The sequence below is a fragment of the Peromyscus leucopus genome, chromosome 19 (assembly GCF_004664715.2).
Source record: "Peromyscus leucopus breed LL Stock chromosome 19, UCI_PerLeu_2.1, whole genome shotgun sequence".
Classification (NCBI taxonomy): Eukaryota; Metazoa; Chordata; class Mammalia; order Rodentia; family Cricetidae; genus Peromyscus; species Peromyscus leucopus.
In genome coordinates, this window is record NC_051079.1 from 55,272,820 (window position 1) to 55,295,425 (window position 22,606).

The 22,606-nt window shown below is 43.6% G+C and overlaps 1 protein-coding gene across 2 annotated transcripts; it reads left to right on the plus strand.

Moving 5' to 3' along the window:
- Window positions 1-483: 483 nt before the first annotated feature.
- Seh1l (SEH1 like nucleoporin) lies at window positions 484-22,397 on the plus strand. Of its 2 annotated transcripts, none has more exons than XM_028864654.2 (9): window positions 484-712; window positions 4,761-4,811; window positions 11,695-11,841; window positions 13,306-13,517; window positions 14,189-14,287; window positions 15,231-15,371; window positions 15,867-16,024; window positions 18,761-18,911; window positions 21,620-22,397. In XM_028864654.2, the coding sequence occupies exons 1-9, from the start codon at window positions 602-604 to the stop codon at window positions 21,810-21,812; spliced, it is 1,263 nt and encodes a 420-aa protein (XP_028720487.1). In that variant the 5' UTR covers window positions 484-601; the 3' UTR covers window positions 21,813-22,397. The 2 variants fall into 2 exon arrangements, with proteins under 2 accessions (XP_028720487.1, XP_028720488.1); XM_028864655.2 differs by lacking the exon at window positions 21,620-22,397 and adding an exon at window positions 20,079-20,545 and having other exon boundaries at window positions 513-712.
- Window positions 22,398-22,606: the final 209 nt, after the last annotated feature.

Sequence of the window (22,606 nt, forward strand, 5' to 3'; positions counted from 1 at the left end):
TTTTGGGTCTTGCCCTCCCTCCAGGGGACTTAAATTTCTCTTTCCTCACTCTGGTTTTGCTGACCCTCGAGCCTTGTCCTACTGGTGACCTCTCTCAGCACCGACCACTGTTTCAGGTCCTCCACTCCTCGGTCTCCATCCACTCCATCCTTCTGGCGGCACTCCGTGCTCGCTCAGCGGGGCTGACTCCCTTAAACCACCTCTTGGGGGCGTCTCCATCTTTCCGGGGGTGGGGGGTGGGGAGGAAAGCTCTAGTGAAGCGGCTGAGCTCCGGGTTCCAATCTGCAGCGGGACGTCTCTACTCGCTCGGTGCACCGATCACGTGTTTGCGAGCAGCCCACCTCCAGGTCTGACTCCGGAAGGAGCCTTCACTTTTCCATCCTTCCCCGGTGGCGACGGCGGCGGCGGCGGCGGCAGCGAGGGCGGCCGCAGCCAGCTCTGGGCGCACAGGCTCCGCCCGCGCAGGGCGTGTCCCTCGGGGCGTGGCGTGCCGGGGCGACGCGGGCCGACGTGCCGTACGCGCCTCCCCGCGGCGGTCCGGGGACGGCTGGCCCCAGCGCCGGCCTCTCGGAGGCGGGCCGGGCAGACGGCGGCGGCGGCCATGTTCGTGGCGCGCAGCATCGCGGCGGACCACAAGGACCTCATCCACGATGTGTCCTTCGACTTCCACGGGCGCCGGATGGCCACCTGCTCCAGCGACCAGAGCGTCAAGGTGCGCGCGGCGCGCTCCTCGGCTGCCCCGGGGCTCGGCACGGCGTGGGGAGGGATGGGCTGGGAGGGAGAGAGGCGGCGCGGAAGGGACCCCGTCCCGACCGAGACGCACGCGACCCGCCGGCCACCGTCGCCGCCGCCGCCGCCCCGGAAGCGGCGAGAGCCCTCCCCGCCGGCGGATGGTGGGGGTCACGGCCGCCCGCGCTCGCGGCGCGCTCCTCCTGCCGCGCCTGCGCGGGAGGGCTCCCGGCTTCGGGGGTGCTGGGCGCACGCGCGTGCCCAGTTTCCGGAGTGGGTCCCGCGCTTGTGCGGACCGGTGGCTTCCCGTGGGGATGTCTTCCCCCCCCCCCCCCCCGGCAGCGTGTGTCTCAGTTCCGTGGGCCTCGCCTGTGTTCCTTAGCCGGGGACACTTCCCCGGATGGGAGAGTCCCGTGGAGGGAAACTTAAGCACAGCGCAGTTCTGCTCTTGGGTTTTTGAGACTGTCTCCGTTTTGTCCTCCAGTCTCCGCTTCAGCCATGCCGGGGTTACAAAGCATGAGCTCCTGCACGACGCCAGAATAGCCGGGAAACCTGACATGAGTTTTTACTCTTGTCCATGTTCACGTGGTCTCTGAAGATAGTTATAACAAGTGTCCGTTGACTATGATAAGATGCATTGATTTTTGGAGACCAGTCTCAATTCTGTAGTCCACCCCCGGTGATCTACCTGCTTCTGTCGGGAGTGTTGGCGATTAGAGAGATGTGCGCCGCCAGGCACGGCTCTGCCCCTCCCACACCTCAGTGTTAAAGATTTATTTTGCTTTGTATGAGTGTTCCGTCTGCATTGTACGTATGTGCACCGCCTGGTGTCTAGGCAGGTCGGAAGAGGGCGTCTGATCCCTTGGAGTTAAGGTTGTGATTCATTTGTTGGGGGAACCGAGCCTGGGTCCCTTGGAGCCCGTAAGGGCTGAGCCAACTATTGGCCAAGGAGGACAGGTAACAGACATCAGTTAAGCCCTTAGGAATGGTCTTTACTAAGATAGTGTGGCAATATTGGGAGAGAACGTAATTCTGCATGCAGAACTTACGTGTATACACTACCATGACAGTCAGCCAAGGGGCTGCTTCAACTGTCATGCTACCAAACTGCTTTACCGCTTTCACAGCGTAGTCACTGGACTGCTAATCTGTGTGCCTCGGCTGTCTCTGATGACTTTGTTACCGCTTCTGCCCATGCTACCTGAAGCGGGCAAGAAATGACCATCTGGGAGCCTTTTATTAGGCATAATGTTGTCACACAAGGAGAGACAGGACAGGAGAGTGACCTCCAGCTGACTTACTTAGTGAGCCTGAGCAGCCTGCTTATACAACCAGAGAATGGGGGCTTTTGAACCACAGCCTCGAACCTTTAGCATCTGTTTACAGCAATCCCTGCTAAACCACCACCGCCCAGCTCAGTAACTTCTTCTTTTCTTCTTTCTTTCTTTCTTTCTTTCTTTCTTTCTTTCTTTCTTTCTTTCTTTCTTTCTTTCTTTCTTTCTTTCTTTCTTTCTTTCTTCTTTCTTTCCTTCCTTCCTTCCTTCCTTCCTTCCTTCCTTCCTTCCTTCCTTCCTTCCTTCCTTTCTTTTTTTCTTCTTTCTTTTTTTTTTTTTTTGGTTTTTTCGAGACAGGGTTTCTCTGTGTAGTTTTGGTGCCTGTCCTGGATCTCACGCTGTAGACTAGGCTGGCCTTGAACTCACAGATATCTGCCCGGTTCTGCCTCCTGAGTGCTGGGATTAAAGGCGTGTGCCACCAAGGCTCTTCAGTAAGAAAAAGTAGTCTGGCCAGGTGTAGTGGCTCATGATTTTAATCCCAGCACTGGGAGGCAGAGGCAGGTGGATCTCTTGAGTTTAAGGCCAGCCTGGTGTGCAGTGGGAGTTACAGGACAGCCGGGGCTGCAGAGAAACCCTGTCTCAGGAATAAAAAAAAATAAATAAATACCTGATTTACACTGTCTTTTAAAGAATTTTTGTGAAGCTGGGTGGTGGTTGCACACACCTTTAATCCCAACGTTAGGAGGCAGAGGCATGCAGATCTCAGCCAGGTATGCTTAAGTGAGTTCCAGGACAGTCATGGCTGTGTAGAGACCCTGTCCCCCCTCCCCCCAAAGAATTTTGTCAACCTAGGTTCATTATAGGATAGCTGAATGTCAATGTGGACTCTCTAAGGTTCATTACTTTTATGTGTGTGTGCCTGTGTGTGTGTGCATTTGTGTGTGAGTCTGTGTGCATGAGGTCTGAAAGAGTTGATGCCTTGGAATTACAGTTGCAGGCAGTTGTGAATCACATCATATGCGTGCTGAGAACTGAACCAGGGTCCACTGCAAAGAGCAGTAAATGCTAACTGTTGAGTGATCTCTCCAGCCCCTTCTCTGGTTGTCTTGGTAGTGTATATACATGTAACCTTTTCATGCCCATTTTTTCCTCTCTTAATATTGCTACAGTATCTTAGTGAATACCATTCCTGAGGGCTTAACATCAGTCCACTACCTGAATTAGCCATACTTGTCATTATCCACTTGCTACCAGATCTTTTAGTTCATTCCAAAGCTTGTAGGTTGTCACAGTGATGAAAATTCATTTATTTAGTATTTTACATGCTTTGAAAGATTTCTTTAGGATAATTCTAAAAGAGAAATCAGTGAATATTTTGACACATTGTGATAAGAATTGGCAAAGTGCTCCCCCAACCCCAGTTTTACCTTTTTGTGTGTGCTGGGGCTCAGACTCAGGACCTCACATATGGTAGGCAAGCAGCCTACCACTGAGCTACATCCTTAGCCCACTTTGTGCTATGTTACATCATGAGAGTAACAATTCAATAGCATCATGGCCGGGATTGGCATTATCATGACTTTGTGTATGTGGTATTGGATATTAAGCCCAGGCTTGGCAAATGCTTTGCTTCTGAACTCTGTCATCCATTTTACTTTTTATTTTGATACATGGTCTCCCTAAGTTACTGTTACCCAGGCTGGCTTGTACTTGGGGTCCTCATCCCTCAGCCTCCTGAGTATCTGGGATGGCACATAAACACCACCAGGTTGGCACATTATTTTTTCTTTGTGATACTAGGGGTTGAACTAAGGGTCTCAGGTGCTAGGCAGCCGAGCATCCCCAGTCCTTAAGACATTTTTGACTGATTAAGTTGGAATTTTTTTTGGGGGGGTTATAATTTTTTTTTGGGGGGGTTATTGAATATTTTACTTTAGTTTTTGTTTCACATGGAGTTGATCAACATTATGTGTATGTTTTATGTTTAATTTTATGTGAATGGATGATATGTTTGCTCATATGTCTGTGTACCACCAGACGTCAAAAGAGGGTGTGGGGAACTGAGAATTTGAACCTGGGTCCTGTGGAAGAGCAGCCAGTGCTCTTATCCACTGAGCCATCTCTCCAGAACTGATGGCTGCTATTTTTTATTTTGCCTCATTAAAGTTTATTTGTTACCTCAAAGTGAATACCCACTGTGCCCCTCCCTCCAAACTGGTCTAGAACTCATCATGTAGACCAGGCTGAGTTCTAACAGGTAGTCAACACAACACATTCCTGTTTTGAGTGGTTTTGGTTTTTTTGGGGTTTTTTTTTGGTGCTGAGGGGCGGGCGGTGCTGGTGATATTCTGAAGACTGAGCCCAGAGTCTTGTGCCTGCTAATTGTGGTACTAAGACAGTACTGAGCAATACCCCCAATTATCCCTTAATAAGTAACTTTGACTACTGAAACATTGGTTATAGCAGTTTAGGTTACTGTATCTGGTAGATCATTTTCACCAATCAACACCACATAACCTTTTTTAGTGTGTAATGAAAATGCTGCGTCTGGCGGTTCCTGCTCACCTTGCAACAAGATGCTAAGCTCAGCCTCTGGGTGCCTTAGTGCCTGGCCCAGCTCTGGACACGAATTCCAGGGAACATTGGTTTAAGATGTGAACGATTCCTTATGCTGCTTCCTGTGGAGTTAACGTTTGTTTTCCTTATGCTTATTTCATTTGCTTATGCTCATTTGCCTTTGTTTGTTTGTTTTTATAGGTCTGGGATAAAAGTGAAAGCGGAGATTGGCATTGTACTGCTAGTTGGAAGGTTAGTTTTTATTTTTACATGGTTTGAGAAAATTGAAATGTTTGATATTTTAGTATTAATGACTTGTTATTCAGCTTTGAGAAAATGATAAAATTGATATGGTGTTCTTTCCTGGAAAGATAATTTCTGGTTTATTAAATTATTATTAAAGCAATAGGAAATTTGAGAATAAGAAAATCTGTAGGTTTGGCCAGGTATGGGATCCCAGTGCTTTGGGAGGCTGAGGCAGGAGACTGCCATAAGTTAGAGGCCAGCCTAAATTACTGAGTGAGACCCCCCAAAAAAAAAAAAAAAAAAAAAAAAACCAACCCCTAAGAATGAAAAAATAGTATTTTTGTAGCATTCTCTAACTACTATTAGGATTTCAGCATATTTCATGTTTTTTTTTTCCTCCTTATTAGCCACCCTACTTTGTGTTCTTTTTCCCTCAAACAAAAACAAGAAACAAAACAACCGCCCACCCCCCACAAAAATGCCTATAAAACTGTGGGGCATACATGGGCTGCAAAGAGGGTGCTGAGAAAAATTCAGATAAATAGAGCTTAAGCTTTGAGGTGTTTATGCAGAGAGTGGATGGTGAGAAATGGTGAGAAAAAAAGTTAGCTCAAGTTATTTATGCTAAGATAAGATACTAAAAAACATGAGATAGTGTCAGGACATAAACAACTTGTAAATAGGTGCCCTTTAAAATGATTGGTTGGTTCCTTCACCCCCTCCTAGGGTTCTGAGGTTTTCTGGTATAAAAGAGGCTTACTGCCCATCAATAAACGAGTTCTTGCTTGACTTGACTCCCTGCTGCATCTGATTGTCTCCGGGTAAGAGGGAGGCTGGGAATGGGCGAGCGGCCCGCACTTGCCTTTCCTCGGTTCCAGGCCACCTCTTCACAGGTGACCTAAATTCCCCGTGGGGCAGGTCCCCACCTAAAATCACAAAAATGAAATGTAAAACAAGCAAAAGACCATAGGACAAAAAGTACCAAACGAAAGCAAAAAAAAAATAAAACAAACCCCCATGAAATTACCACTGAGGTTTTTTTGTGTTGGCTACAGTACCTGGGTGTGGGGCCTGCCCTGAGGTGTGGTTGATAGACTCAGTGAGACTGATTGGGAGAAAATGGACTTCTTTCCTCTGCCGATGGTACCGATTGCAGATAGCTTCTTGGCTAGGGGTGGGACTCTGTCCAGTCCTCCCTCGCAGCCCCGGGACCCCTCTGGCTTGAGCCTGTGCGTGCCGCTGTCCCCTGGGTTATGCCTCAGTCCCGTCGTGCTGGAAGACGCTCTTTCCTTGGTGCTGTCCATCACCTCTGGCTCTTCAAGTCTGTCTACTTTCTCTTCTACATATAGATCCCTGAGCCTTCAGGGGAGGGTTTTGATGAAAACATCCCATTTAGGACCGAGTGCCTCAAAGTCTATCGCTCTGCACGTTGTCCAGTTGTGGTCCTTTGTGTTAGTTCCCATCTACTACAAGAAGAAGCTTCTTTGATGTGGGTTGAGCAACTATGAGTATAGCAGTATGTCTGTCATCAGGGGCCATTTTATTACTGTGTCCTTTACCAGAATAATAGTAGTAGGTGACCTCTCTAGTCTCAGGTTCTCGGCCACTTTAGCAGTGTCAGGTGTGAGTTCTGTTTCATAAATCCAATCAGAAAGTGGTTGGTTTCTTCCACAATATCTTAGCTACTACTGCTTCAGTATATTTTGTAGAGGGGTCACATGGTTCGTAGCTGGGTGACCCCAACTGTGACTTTGAGGTACTAACATCAGTTTTAGGTTTAAATCATTGTCTCACCTCTAGTTCTATAAGTTGGTCTAAAGAGGTCTTTATGGCTGTCATTGCTTGAGGATCAATCTGTTGCTCCTCAATCTGGTCCTCACAGACTATTTACTTCTGCTTATAGGGTGCAGCCTTATCTTTACTTTTAATTGATTGCCCTTCACTGTGGGGTGGTCTGTCCTCTAACGATTGGCTCTTCCCATAACCCCAGGTGACTACAGGTTAGTGAGAACGGCGATTTCTTTCCATGGCTTCAGCCTTGAAAGGGGGTGAGATGAGTTAGTCAGCTGTTCCTTAAGTGAGTAGCGTGAGCAGAGCAGTGTAGCCAGAAGGTTTCTTGGGCCCCCCTTAGCTGCTTATATAATAATAATTCAGAGGCTTAATATTATTTATAACTGCTCGGCCTTAGCTCAGGCTTATTACTGACTAGTTCTTACACTTAAATTAACCCATAATTCTTATCTATGTTTAGCCACATGGCTTGGTACCTTTTCTCAGTTCTGCCTTGTCATCTTGCCTCCTCGGTGTCTGGCTGACCACTCCTGACTCTGCCCTTCCTCTTCCCAGAATTCTCATTGTCTGCTTATCCCACCTATGCTTCCTGCCTGGCTACTGGCCAATCAGCGTTTTATTAAACCAATGTACAAGAGCATTATCCACAGCAGAGCAACAAGAGTTTGACCTGTACAGATGAAGGCACAGGCGCTGGTTTTTCATTCTGTGTTTAGTTGCCGTTGTGGACCTGTGACTTTAGCAAAAACGGCTTCTGAGTGTTGGTTATGAAACCATATGCTGTCGCAGCCCTGTTTTCTCCTGGCGTCCCATGACTCCTGCCATCATAAAGCTGAGTTGCCCTGGTGACCTCCAGAGTACCCTGGCCCTGTAGTCACAGTAAGGAAATGAGTAGACAGCACAGTGGTGGCTAACTTCATGCTAATGGTAAAGGTTATAGAGCTGCTAACACTCTATCTTAAAAGGAGATGGGGAGGAGTCCGCGGATCCCCTTTTGAGATCCTAGTCACCGCTCCTTTCTGCTCTAAGCCGCATGTGGTCTTGGGTGTCACAGCATGTCAGGGGGAAGGTGACTGAAGGTGTACATGCTGCAGTGGCGGCTTCTGTCAGTCGTCACCCAGGCTGTGGTGGGATTTGGTAATGCAGTTCCCTTTTTTGTGTGTGTTAATCCATTCTCCAGTAAAGTCGTTGGTCCACTCAACTAGACTTGGATAGAATTCTATTTGGATTCTCTCTCGGAAAAGTCACACAACACTGTAATAGCTTACATAGTCCTTTGTATCTGCCTAGCTTCCCTTAGCAGTGCCCATCCCCCCAGACAGCGTTTCTCTGTGTAGTTTTGGCCTGTCCTGGATCTTATTCTGTAGACCAGGCTGGCCATGAACTCACAGAGATCCACCTGGCTCTGCCTCCCGAGTGCTGGGATTAAAGGTGTGCGCCACCACCGCCCGGCATTATTTGTTTTTTATACAATGCTGAGCAGTTCCAATGTGTAGATAAGCCACATTTGTTCATCCACTCACCTGCTGATGGGCATTTGCGTTCCTTGTAGTTTTTCAGTGTTAGAAGTGTTTGTTTCCTTTCTGTCTCTGTGACAGGTTACAGGTGTATTAGCAGCGTGCCACGTGCAAAGGAAACCCTTCTCTCTCGCTTCTAAGTACTGTCCTGACTCCAGAGGCCGTTTAGAAACATCCAGTAGCTGTTCTGTGTTGATTAGTCGATGGGGATTCAAAATTTTGTTTTTGTTTGTTTGTTTGAGATAGCCTGAAACTTGGTATGTAAAACAAGCAGACTGCCCTTAGAGTTGTGACATTTTTTTCTGTACATATCTTCCAACTGCTAGGATTACAAACACCTGCTACCACACCTGGCTATTTATTTAATTTTCTTTTCTTTTTTGAGGCAGGATCTTACTTTGTAGTCCTGACTGGCCTAGAACTACTGCTGTGTAGATCAGGCTGGTCTTGGTTACAGAGATGCACCTCTCTGGTTGGGATTAAAGGTGTATGCCACCATGCCTGGTTATTTAATTTTTTTTTTTTTTTAAATTGTGGTGACATCTTTGTGTAGACCTTATTCTTTAGTTAGAATGAGAATTTAACATTTGATTAAGCAATGGTAACTTAGTGTGTCTTTTAGTTAATAGCTTTTTACAGTAAGAATTGAAGATGAAGCCCAAAAGACTAGACAGAATGAAAAGTGGGCAGTTTATCCGTTGATGCGACATTGTTACCATGTTGAAGTTACTGGGTTCAGGAAGAATTCTTACATCATCATTATGATGATGATGATGATGATTATGATGATGATGATGATTTTTTCCTCTGTGTGAGACAGGATCTTTTTCATAGCCCTGGCTGTTCTGGAATTCACTTTGTAGAACAGGCCTGTCTTGAACTCACAGAGATCCTGCCTGCCTCTCAAGTGCTGAGATTAAAGGCATACGCCATTTCTGGTCTAAGAATTCTTACATTATTGAAAATAGAGAAAGTGTTAGAAATACAGAAGCGTGGCTGCGGATGTAACTTGGTTAGTAGAGTGCTTGCCTTAGCATGAACAAAGCCCTGATTTGATTGCCAGTCCTGCATGAACCAGGTATGGGTGGTGCATGGCTGAAATCTTAGCGCTCACCTGTAATCCCAGCACTGGGGATGTGAAGGCAGGAAGAACAGAAGTTCTGGATCATCCTTAGATACATAAGGAGTTCTTTTTTTCAAGATAAAGAAACATGGGATTTTCTAAATGTAATAGGTAGATTAATGCTCAGAGCATCTGAGCACTGGGATTAAAGTATGCACCACCACCACCACCACCACCACCCAGCTCTAGCAAATTCTTTTGATGGTGAAATATATCAGTCCATTTTCTTTCTTGACAGAATGAGGTGTACAGTCGTAACTTGACATTTCTTATATATAAAGGAAATGAAATGATTCTGCACTTTATATTAGATATATTCCTTGACTTACAGTGGGGCTCTTTACCAATAAACATAAATTAAGTTGAAGATCCTGTAAGTTGAAAATGTATTTAGTATGCCCAACTTGCTTAGCATCCTCCGTCAGTACAGCACACTAGGGATTCTTGGTCATCCTGTCTGTCTGGGTGCTGTGGTTCACTGCTGTTGCCCAGCGTTGGCAGAAGCTGATGCTTCCTAGGTATGGATCAAACTCATGTTAAAGTATCATTTTACATCATTATAAAGTTAAGCACTTGTAAATCAAACCATCACAAATTGTGGACCAGCTCACTTATTTCTTTGGGTACAAGGATTTGAGCTGCCTCTGTTCATAAAATAGTACCTTGTTTAACTTCACCTCAGTTAAAATCATTTAATCATTTTGTTGCTACTCTTCTGTCTGTTGTTAGCGTTTAAGATTTTATTTATTGTGTTAAGAGTTTCCCTGTATGTGTATGCGCATCAAGTGCTTGCAGTGACCTTCCTGGAACTGGAGTTACAGGTGGTTGTGAGCTCCCGTGTGGGTGCTGGGAACTGAGCCCAGATCTTCTGCAAGAGCAGCCAGTGGTCTTACCTGCTGAGCCATCTCTCTAGCTCCCTGTGTTAGCTCTTGAAGTGACTAAAATACCCTATATTTTTGCAGTGTATATATTTTCATACTTATTAGAACTGCATGCCCCACTCCAAATAATTGTTTAAAGCACTATAGTACCTTTTTGAGTTATAACTTAAATGTCATATTTACCCCTTTTAAAGAATAATTTTTTCCTCTTCTTTCTTTTTGGTTTTTCAAGTCAGGGTTTCAGTGTAACAGCTTTGGCTGTCCTGGAAACTTGCTTTGTAGATCAGGCTGACCTGGAACTCACAGAGAGCCTGCTTCTTGTCTCCTGAGTGCTGGGATTATAGGCATGTGCCGACACCACCGCCTGGCAAAACAATTTACTCAAAAAGTTGTGTGCCAGTTTCCTTTTTAATTCTAGAACATTTTCATGCGCTAACACACAAACCCTGTATTCTTCATCCAGAAGTCATTTCTGGTTTCTGCCTCTTCTCATCCTTGGCAACCATGAATCTGCTTCTGTCTCTGGGTTGTAAAGCAGATAATTTTATTAATCTTATTTATTTGACTAGGTAAGTGCTTTCTGTACAAATATTTTGCAAATAAGGGATGGAGAGATGGCTCAGAGGTTAAGAGCACTGATTGCTCTTCCAAAGGTCCTGAGTTCAATTCCCAGCAACCACATGATGGCTCATAATCATCTGTAATGAGATCTTGGTGCCCTCTTCTGGGTGTAGGAATACATGCAGACAGAACATTGTATACATAATAAATAAATAAATCTTAAAAAGAAGTATTTTTCAAATAAAAAGAAAAAGATGGGCTTCGTTGATTGGTTAGGCTAAATTACAAAGTAGGTCTCCTATATTGGAGATCAAAAACATCCGCTGGCTTTGCCATTCTTAGTTCGTGTTTGGATAGCTTCATTATAGGGGCTGGAGAGGTGCACCAGCTGATAAAGTGCTGGCTGTGCAGCCGTGAGGACCCGCGTTTGGAACCCACTTACAATGTTGTGTGTGGCAGCATGGGCTTGTAATCCCAGTGCTGGCGTGGTGGAGACTGGAGGATCTCCAGGAGTTAGCTGGCCAGCCAGTCTACCCAGGTGGTGAGCTCTGAGTTCAGTGAGAGAGATGGAGAACACACATGTTTGCACACACACATTCAAAAAAAATAATAATTTTAAAAGTGTAACAACTCCAGAAGTCCACAATCCTAAATATCTTCCAAAAGTTCGAAGTCTTTTAGAAATTAATTTTTTAAAAGATTTATTTATTATGTATACAGTGTTCTCTTTGCATGTATCTCTGCAGGCCAGAAGAGGGAGCAAGATCTCATTACAGATGGTTGTGAGCCACCATGTGGGTGCTGGGAATTGAACTCAGGACCTCTGGAAGAACAGCCGGTGTTCTTAAACCTCTGAGCCATCTCTCCAGCCCTAGAAATTAACTTTTTATTAAAATGTTAAGTTGGTATCTTTCTCTTCTAACTGAAGTAAAACTGCTCATGTTCTATTTTATTTTCTTGAGTAAAACTGTATGTGTGAAGTGAGTAAACTCAGTTTTGTTTTTTAAATTCCCCAGACACACAGTGGATCTGTATGGCGCGTGACGTGGGCTCATCCTGAGTTTGGACAAGTTTTGGCTTCCTGTTCTTTTGACCGAACAGCAGCTGTCTGGGAAGAAATAGTCGGAGAATCAAATGACAAACTCCGAGGACAGAGTCACTGGGTGAGACATTTGGTATCGCACAGAAAAGCAGAGGTGTGAGCTCTCGGACCATTAGTGCGTCCAAGAGTTACCCAGGCCCCGCCCGGGCTCACTGTTAGCACTGTCCCCGGTCTGCACGCCTTCTAACGCATTTCCTCCTGTTGACTTCACGTCTGCTTCGCTTGCACTGGTGCTCGGGCCATCATTATTGCGGTGATGAACCCAGGGGACTTGCCTTGCACCCAATCTTATATGTTTGTTTATTTTACATGATTCTTGTGTGGTAGTTAGTATATGACTTTAGACTTCTGGTTTGTGGTTATTTTGCACTCCCTGGGATTGAACCCAGGGCCTCTATCAGTGATAGTAGTAGTACTATCACTGAGCTACACTCCGAGCTTCCCTTATCTGCGTCTACTATAAGTTCTACCTCAGCCTTTATTGAATGATTGGTTGTGGGCAGGAATAGTACCTATGTGCCCCTCACATTCCTTATCTATAAAAGTAGAGAACTGAACCTGGTGATAAGACCTTTCCATTACTGTTACTGAAGTTTATCATGTCAAGTATTCTACTTTCCTTTCAATTTGTTTTTCTTGGTAATCACACAGCATAGAATTGAAAGCTGTAAAAGGATGTGTGTAGTGAGATCTTCCTCTTCTCTTGGCTCTGCGGAAGGTAGACTAGTCTGCAGATGTTTGTCTATCTTTTGTGTAGTCCATTCCTTTCCTGATTTACTACTTGTAGCATGCTTTGTAATGCAGAGCCATGTGTATAAAAATTTTAACATTTTCTGGTTTGGGAACCAGTCTGTTTAGTGAGTGTTTTATTATTATTCAGTGAGTGAGTTAGGGTTTTTATTGCTGTGAAGAGACACCATGCCCACGGCAGCTCTTACAAAGGAAAACATTTAATTGAGGGGGCTCACTTACAGAGGTTTAGTCCATTATCATCCTGGAGAAAGCATGATGTCATGCAGGCAGACATGGTGCTGGAGGAATAGCTGAGCATCCTTTATCTTGCAGGCACTAGGAAGTCAACTGACTGTCATATTGGGCATAGCTTGAGTAAAGGAGACCGCAAAGCCACCCCCACAGTGACTCTTCCTCCCACAAGGCCACACCTTCTAAAAGTGCCACTCCCTTTGGGGGCCATTTTCTCTCAAACCATTACAGTGAGATTACTAACATACATTATCCTTTCTAAAGGCAGACTTTATTCTGTCTTAAAGGCAACAGTTAATTACAGCTCACTAATTTGTTAGTGATTGTTATTTAAGCAAAGTGCTTCATTGGAAATAGACACCAAAGGAAGCTTTAAGTAACTCAAGAATAAACACCTACTTGATGACAGAGATGTCTCTGTGATTCTAAAACATTTTATTTTTCAGATCCATCCCATTTTCTTTTTGTGTCTGATTTAAATCATATATATATAATATATATATGTATAAATATATATTTATATGTATATTTCCTTTTTCAGGTGAAGAGGACAACTCTAGTGGACAGCAGAACATCTGTTACTGATGTGAAATTTGCTCCCAAACACATGGGTCTGATGTTAGCAACCTGTTCAGCAGATGGTATAGTAAGAATATATGAGGCCCCAGATGTTATGAATCTCAGCCAGTGGTCTCTACAGCATGAAATCTCCTGTAAGCTGAGCTGTAGCTGTATTTCTTGGAACCCTTCCAGGTAAGCTTTCATAGCTACCCTTTGATAATTCTACTAAAACAGGCGAGGGGTTTTCCAAGCTAAGAATTTGCCGATTTAATTTCTTAAGATGGTTTCTGTAATTAGATAATATTATCTAGAAGGAAGTTTCCCCTTTCCTATCTGGGCATGTTTCTTGTCTCTAGTTTCACTCCACAGATGAACCCATCCATTATCAATAGTTTGGTGAGAATTTTTTTCTATTTATATAAAAATAAATTAGGATATTCCTAAGAGTTAGATATATGCAAACATAATCAGATACACACCAACACAAAAAGACATGGTATACCCCTACATGTATAAAACTCATATATTTTCCTTGAAATTTCTCTTCTAACAGAAAAATACTTTTGTGTGCATTTCTATACACACACACATATACACGCACACACGCGTGCACACACACGCGCATACGCGCGCGCACACACGCACGTACACGTGCGCGCACGCACACACACGCACGCGCGCACACATACACACATATACACATACACGCACGCATGCGCACGCAAACGCATGCGCACGCGCACATGTACACATGCGCACACGCACGCACACGCACGCAGTGCGGCAGGTCTGTGGTGGACATGCAGATGCGGTAGGAACGACAGGCCAGCTTGTGGTCACTTGTCTCCTTGCTTCATTCCCAGCTCTCGCGCTCACTCGCCCATGGTCGCCGTGGGAAGTGACGACAGCAGCCCCAGTGCAATGGCCAAGGTGCAGATATTTGAATACAATGAAAACACCAGGTCAGTGCTGCTGTTCAGCATCGTGTGCAGCTTTTCAACTATTATTCCTGTGTAGTCACTGATTTCCCGTGATATGTCAAGTTCTGTGCTATGCTTTCCTGTATGGGTTTGGTCTTTTGTTTTTCGCTTTTTAAAAAAAGATTTATTTTCTGAGTGCTTTGCCTACACATGTATCTGTGTACCATGTGCATGCCTGGTCATTGGCTCCTCAGCACTGCAGTTGTGGATGGCTGGGAACCCCGTGTGGTGCTGGGAATAGAGCCCAGGTCCTCTGCAGGAGCAGTAATGCTCCAAGCTGCGGAGCAACCTCTCCAGCCCCATTGTTTTTTGCTTTTTGAGACAGTCTCATGTCACCCTGGTGAGTCTTGAACAAGTTCAATTGATCTTCCTGTTTCAGCCTTCTGAGTAGCTGGTACCTAAGGCATGTGCTCAGTTTGCCAATAAGTAGGATGGAAGAGAAGGTAGCTCAGTAGGTATCATCTTGTAGAGAAAATGGAAAATAATACTAAGGAATGGGGTAAACTTCCTGAACTAAAAGTTTCAGGATTTTGAAGAGTTTTCTACCGGGGGAACCGGGTCTGAGGATTAGGTTAGTAATGTTCACTTAGAGGAGGACCCGTAGGGTGAGTACCAGTTAGCTTAGATGGAGGGCAAAAGCCTTCTATGTGAAGGAGGCGGTATCTGGTGAGACCTGGGAATAAGACACAGACGCCACTGTGGCTGGAGCATCACAGGCAGATGGGATGGGATGGATGGGCAAGACCTGTGCCACTGCGGTAATGTCACCTTGCTGGTCAGTGAGTGCAGTGCAGGGTCGGATGGCAGTTTAATTCTTCCACAGATGGGACCCGTGTTTTAGAGCTCTCAACTACGAAGCCATCTCTCCAGCCCCAAGTTTTATGTCTTATTTCCAAAATTTCTAATTAATTTTTCTCTGAATTAGGAAATATGCAAAAGCGGAAACCCTTATGACCGTCACAGATCCTGTTCATGATATTGCGTTTGCTCCGAATTTGGGAAGATCTTTCCATATCCTGGCGATAGCAACCAAAGATGTAAGAATTTTCACACTAAAACCTGTAAGGTGAGTTGTGGAAAAATCAGGAATTTGAAAGTGCACCTTCCTTTTGAGAATAGTAGTGGGCAGGGCTAAAGATTGCATCGTGTAGTGAGTATTTGATGTGACTTTTGGAGTGAGGACTTTGTTTGAATTGTTTCAGGTCCTTTTCTGGCTTCTGTATGTCCTCTGTGCTACTTGGTCTATTGTAATCTGGACCTTGTTTTGGGGACTAATGTGCTCAATTGTTTCTTCCTAAAAAAAAGTCAGTGAGCACAATCTGTGGGGTGAAATAAGTCCAGGTGGTGGAGGATCCAAAATGGAAGTGACACTTTCATGGCCACAGGACTGAGTGGTGGGGGTGGGGGACATAGGTGTGCATGTTAGGGGAAAATATGGGAAGCATATTTATTTTTATTTCTTACTTAAAATGTGTGTTTATGTGTGAGAATGTGTATATACACACATTTTTCTTGAAAACTTTGTTAATCTTTTTTTTTTTTTTTTTTTTTTTTTTTTTAGGAAAGAACTTACTTCTTCTGGTGGTCCCACAAAATTTGAAATCCACATCGTGGCTCAGTTTGATAATCATAATTCTCAGGTCTGGAGGGTGAGTTGGAACATAACAGGAACAGTCCTCGCATCCTCAGGAGATGACGGCTGTGTGAGGTTGTGGAAAGGTAAGGTTTTTAGTGGAGGGGTAGTTACTTCTATTTACTTTTCTCTTAGAAGTGTAAACTCTGAATACATAAACATATGATATATATATATATATATTATATATATATATGATAAGGTTTCTGTGTGTATCCCTGGCTGTCCTGGAATTCACTACTAAAATACATTTTTAAAAATTGTCTTCAATATTATCTAAAAATAATAATCTTATTTGTACTATTTTGAAATATCAGATTACCTAGTTTGTAGTAGTTACTGGCCAATTGAAATGTTTTGTTTCTGTGTGGAAGAAATTCCGTTTTAAAACTAAGTAGAATATGCAGCCTCTCCAGCAAAAGCTAACTTGTGTGACTGACCCCAGCAGAGGCTGGTGGTCTTTGATAAAAGTGTTGGCCTTAAATGAGTTTGAATCCCTAGAACTCACCTAACAACAGGCACATAGCTCAGGTGTTTCGATCGCAGAGCTCCTTTAGGGCCTGGGAGGCAGAGAGAGGAGAGTCCTAAGAAGTTCAGGGGTCTGTACCCTGGTAAGTGCAGCACAGTGGAAGAACAATAGTGCTAGTTTGTAAACAAGTTAGCAGATGAGGGCTGACAGCTGAAGCTGACCTCTGCAAGAGTGCTGCCGCATCCCTGGACCGCATCCCTGGACCGCACTCTCTCCTCCCTCCCTCCCCCTCCCTCCCTCCCTCCCTCCCTCCCTCCCTCCCTCCCTCCCTCCCTCCCTCCCTCCCTCCCTCCCTCCCTCCCTCCCTCCCTCCCTCCCTCTCTCTCTCTCTCTCTCTCTCTCTCTCTCTCTCTCGCATGCACACACGGCTAAGCCGTGATGGCTTCCCATGTTCAGTCCTAGGATGTATTCTGTAGGACCAGCCCAGACTTCTCTTTCTTCAATTTAATTTTAAGGACTTCCCCTTCCTTTTTTGCTTCTAAACCTCAAGTATAACAACCCTAATAGTATCCTGTTAAGTCCTTAACTTTGATTCAGTGCGTTAATTGACTTCAGGGACTAGTTTTGCATTTGAAGATGAGACTATGTTGGATGAGCCACTAAACTGCCACACAGGTTTTCTTATCAATACATCTCTCTGGCCGTAATCTACACAAGTACCCATGTAATAATGTGTATTTGCATAGCCAAGAGATACTTCCCTTCCTTATTACAGATTCATTGTAAGAAAGACAAAGAATTTGGGTTTGTTTTTTAAAGATTTTATTTTGATATTAACTAGTGTGTGCACATGTGTGTAGGTTAGAGGATAACCTTGGTTATTGTTCTTAAGGGTATGATCCACCTTTTTTGGTTTGAGACAAGGTCTTTCTTGCCTGGGAACTTGCCAAGTAGGCTAGGTTGCCAGCTGTTGAGCCCCAGAATGTCTTTCTGTGACATCCCATTCCTGATATTATAAGGGCATGCTACCATATCTGGTAGGCTCTTTTGAGCAGACTCAGGTCCGCGTGGCTGTAAGGCAAGCACTTTATTGAGTGAACAATTCCCGGAACCTGGATATTAACTTCTTAATCTTACAGATGAGAGGATGGTCTCTGTTCGTTCTCTTGCAAGGAAGGGAAATAGATGGTTAAGTTTCAGTGGTTTGTAAACTAGTAGTTCTTCATTTTGAGACAGGATTTCACTCTGTCTGTGCCTAGCTGGTCTGGAACTCACTGTGTAGCCCAGGTTGGTCTCAAACTCAGAGCAACAACCCTTCTGCCTCAGCTTTCTGAAGCTCTGATTACAGATAGGAGTTACGATGGGCAGTTTAAATTAATAATTCCTCGAAAACCTTAAAGACCTGGTTATGTGTTTCATCTAAAAATTGTCCTAAATGCGTACCTGGAAGTCAGTGTAGCTGACTGGAGCTGTGGAGACTGCTCAGTTGCTGACGTGCTTGCTGTAAACACGAGGTCCTAAGTTCAGATTTTCAGCACTATGGAAAAGCCAGGCCTGTTAGTGTGCAACTGCAATCCTGGCCATAGGGAGGCGGAAGCAGTAAGGTCCCTGGACAGTTGCGGTAGTCAGATGGATGGGCTCTAGGTTCAGAGAGAGACCATACCTCAACTAAGGTGAAGAAGAGTCAAAGGGGAAGACGCCCAGGATCTCCGTCCGGCTTCCACATGACCAGAGTGTGGGCACATATTACATAGACATAGACGTTTTTAAAAATGTAGCCCATACTTTCTCTCATTTCTTGTAGTTTAGGAGAAGAGTGCAGCGTTGTTTTTAACAGAATCTCAGAATAGACAGATTTTACCAATAGACTCTCGAGAGCCAGATACTGGGGTGAAAGCCTGCTAGCTCAGAGAGGCAGAGAAAGCACCCAGCTGACCTTCCTCCTCTGCCGTCATCCCTGAAGCCTCTTTTTCTTACCCTCTCAAATAGATCTCCTCAAACTCAGTGCCCCTCTCTTCTACTTCCTGTGCGTCTCTATCTGTCCTCCTGCCTCCCTCTTACTCGCTCTGCTTTTTTCTTGATAGCCGTATGTTCACTTCCTGTCAACAGGCTGCTTGCTCTGCCTCTTGACCTATGCTTGACTATTTAATCCTGTTCACGATATTAGCAGAAAGCTTCTGGATTAAAGGTGTGTCCTAGGGCTGAGCCGCACTGCAAGTTGAAACAGGTCTTTCCAGTAAATAATGCAACCTCAGGGTTCACAGTGTGATCAGATGTCCTGCAACAGTGCAGGTACAGGTATTATGAATAGATATTAATTCTATTAATGTATTCGGATATTTTTTTCTTTCAGCCAATTACATGGACAACTGGAAGTGTACTGGTATTTTGAAAGGTAACGGGAGCCCAGTAAATGGGAGTTCTCAGCTGGGAAGCTCAAATCCTTCACTAAGCTCAAATATTCCAAATCTTCAAAACTCATTAAATGGATCTTCTGCTGGCAGGTAGGCTCTTGTGTGGGAAAACCAAGAACCCCGCCCCTGGGCACACTTTATTTTTATGTGTGTGGCTGTTCTGCCTCCTTGTCTATCTGTGCACCACATTGTGCGGTGTTTGTGCAAGCCAGAAGAGTCAGGTGCCCTGGAACTAGAGTTAACGGATGCATGTGAGCCTCCATGTGGGTGCTGGAGATCAAACCTCGGTCCTCTGCAAGAGCAGCCAGTGCTTTTAATTGCTGGGCCACCTCTCATGATAGCTATACTAAAAGGTGACTTAGAGTGGAATAAAGTAATTCACCAATAACTGTGACACCCTTGGAATTTCACTCTTGGGTCTGTATTTAATGGCTTTCTTAGTTACAATATGTACAATAGTTTCTACGATCACTCAGCTATATTCTGAAATTCAGTGGTCAGTAAAAACATTAATAGCTCTGTTCACGATTCTGTGTTCTTTTCTGTAGCAGGGAGGGCGAGAAGGTGTGGTTTAGTAGGGCTGGCTCTTAGATAAACACCGTATTTTCTTAGTGCTTGTGTGGGCTTTGCATCAGGTCACATTGACATTTAATAGAGCACACAACTACAGCTTTATGAGAACAGTGAGTGTCATTTGTCTTCTGTGCTTCTAATTGAGGAAATGATAAAATTTGAGGTTTTAACTAAATCAGACTGTTCTGCATACATTTAAAGCAAAATTTGACATAGTCACTTTCATATTCCAATTTCAAACATATAAATTTGTAATATAAATTTATTTTAATATGCCTTTGCGTATAATTTGGAATAGATTGGGAAACTTCAGAATCCAGCCCTAACTGCTCTGTGGTTATGCCGCTGCCATCCTAAACAAAAGAAATTATATTTTAATTTTTCCAATTGTTTTGATACTATTGCATTTTTTATAAAGAAATCTTCCTATTTGATTTTGAGGTGTCAATTATTTGCAACTCCAGAAACAGTTTCCAATTAACATAAAGGAGAGCACTTTATTTTCCAAGGAAAGCATATAGAGTTGATTTTAAAAATCTGGTTTTAGGCTACAGCTTTTGTACTGTTATTTTCTTCTGTGAATAGCTTTGCTGGTTTGATCTGTTTTCTGATTGTGCCGATAACCATCTGTGTTGGATCTGTGATGCATTTTCCCTTTTCCATTTGTATTATGTCCTTCGACAGAAAGCACAGCTGAGCACAGCTAGCTGGAGTAACTTTGCTGTTGGCTGTTTGTTGCATGCACACAGGAATGGAGACCGCGCTCCTTTTCCCCTCCCCCAGCGCCGTTTGATCTCTCCCAAGATGCACCAGCAGCCTGCTCACTTCTAAACACAGTCCAAAAGGCCTTTAAAATGACAGCGTATATAAGTTTTTGTACTAGTCAGTTTGCTGACACTATAAATGGAAAGGCTTTCTGTTGAGACATCATCACCAAAACAATTTTTTGAAATGTTCTGAAGACTAACTTGGGTTTAAAAACTGAAAAGATTGCCACTATCCTCATAAAACTGTTGGGAGGAGGGAAAATATAATTTTATTCCATTTGGAGAATATAGGGATATGTCTTTTATTTTCTACAACAATAAGCTAAAATGATGAGTTTTTATAATTTTAATTTGAAAATCAAATAAATATTTTTCATAAAGATTGTTTTGAGTGCTAATTTGTTTACCTTTTGTAGAATTGCTTTATAGGTGATATTATCCACGCAGATGGTTGTAATTAAAAGTACTAGTAAAGAAGCAGATTTATTAATGTAGCACCAGAGTTGCGATAAAATAGCATTTGCTACCATTTTATCTGGTGGTAACATAGTGGAAGCACTTTTAAGTTTTCATCTCATACTCATTAAGAGATGGCTATTTCTAATATGTGCATGAATGTTTATGGTGTGATGCTAGACAGCTTGGTTTCCTTTAAGACAAATTGGAAACATAAGAAGAATTGACATTTTGCTGAAAATGTGCATGCAATCAAAATTCCATGTCTCAGGATTTTTAATGTGTTGTCTCAATGAATTCCTGTCTTCTGAAACTCTTGACTTTGACATTGTTACACACCTTTTCATTTACAAAATTGCATACATATTACGGGTAAGTTATAAGATGGTAGAATAACAGGCTGTAATTCTTTGAGCCTTTTTACACACCAAAATTCTGTAGCTATTTTCAGTTTTTTTTTTGCAGGAAACCACAACTGTCCAATGATTTTATTTTTCAAAAGCGTGTTGCAGTAGCCAGCTTTACAGTGTGCGAGTGTTGGGACTGTTCTCAGTATCATGTGTGCACTCAGCAGCGGCTGCTGGCTGCTGCAGCAGGCGCAGCCTTGCTCAAGGTGAAAAGCGTGCTAGCTTTGTAAATTACAGTATCAAATGGGAGATCAGATAATGCTTTACATTTATAAAGTTAATGTCTCTGTAACATATGTACTGATCATTTTTTTGACATTTTAACTTTTAACAGATTTCTTTCCAAATTTTTATACTTGCTTAAGCAACCTTGATTTAAGTGAGAGTCTTGATTTGTACTATTATGTTCTATTGGTTTTGGCATGAATATACAAGCTTTTTTTTTTTTTTTTTTCTTTTTTTTTTCCCTTCCAGCATGTTTTCTCTTCTTTGGTTCTCTTTGTATTTACTGCTTTTCTCTTTTTCTTCTGTTCCCCTCCCTCCTTCCCCCTGTTGTTTTTGTTTTGGTGTTTTGTTCCTGTCTTCATTATTTCAGGTATTTCTTTCCCCCTCTGGATTCCCCACGGGCTGGATCAAGATGGTCCAGCTGTGCCCAGCTTCTTCCTCCTCCTGCTCCTCTGGTAGAGCGCTCTTGCGATGCCGACACTGCCAACCTCCAGTATCCTCACCCTCGCAGAGGGTGCCTCTCTCGGCCTCTTAATCCCTTACCTGAGAACGAAGGGGTTTAAAACACTGATTCAAAGGCCTTGTTCAGATGCTTGTCAATGCTTTTATTCCGGGCTGCTTTTTTGGTTTTCTTCATTTTCTTTCAGAAGATCCTTCTTACTTAGGGCATGTCTTGCATGTATCACAACTGAAGTGTTTGGAACCAAACCTGTTTGTACTTCTGCACCAGGAAACCCTGGCTTCACTAGTGGGTTACCTCTGGTGAGATGAGCTTCAGAAAAGCAACATTAACTGTGAAAGACTCCCAGTATCAAATTCAAAGTGCCTGTCTTGTAAAGTCTGTGTGGAATTGCCAGAGTTCAGTTTTGCCTGTTAATAGACAGCTTTGTGAGAAAGCATATCATTGTGGACATCACTCTGCATTTCAGACATTAAAAAACATTTTGAATTTTATAGGCTGATGTTATAAATGACTGTAAAATAAATCATTCCTGTGTATAAAGCAGCAAATCATAAGGATATTTTTGTTTTTTGTTTTTTGTTTTTTTTTTTAAATGAAAATGCCTTTCACTACTTGGAATTAACTGCTTAAAGCTTTTGTAATTATTCTCCAAGTAGATTATTTAATAAAAACATTTTAAAAGATATGCATCTCTTGTCTTATAGAATCTATATGTACTTGGGTTTTCTTGTTTGTTGGTTTGTTTTTTTGAGACAAAGTCTGTGTAGGCTGGCCTGGAACTGGCTATGTAGCTAAGTTTTGAACTTGAACTCCTGACACACCTGCCTCCCCCTCCAAAGTGCTGGGATTACAGGATTACACTGCCACACCCGGCTAAAATAGAATATTCTTTAT

Bases quoted from the DNA above. Each gene is read 5' to 3' on its own strand.
- Seh1l (XM_028864654.2), top strand. From the start codon at position 602: ATGTTCGTGGCGCGCAGCATCGCGGCGGACCACAAGGACCTCATCCAC. The intron at 14,288-15,230 runs GTCAGTGCTGCT...TCTCTGAATTAG, and splicing joins GAATACAATGAAAACACCAG to GAAATATGCAAAAGCGGAAA. The intron at 18,912-21,619 runs GTAGGCTCTTGT...TCATTATTTCAG, and splicing joins AATGGATCTTCTGCTGGCAG to GTATTTCTTTCCCCCTCTGG.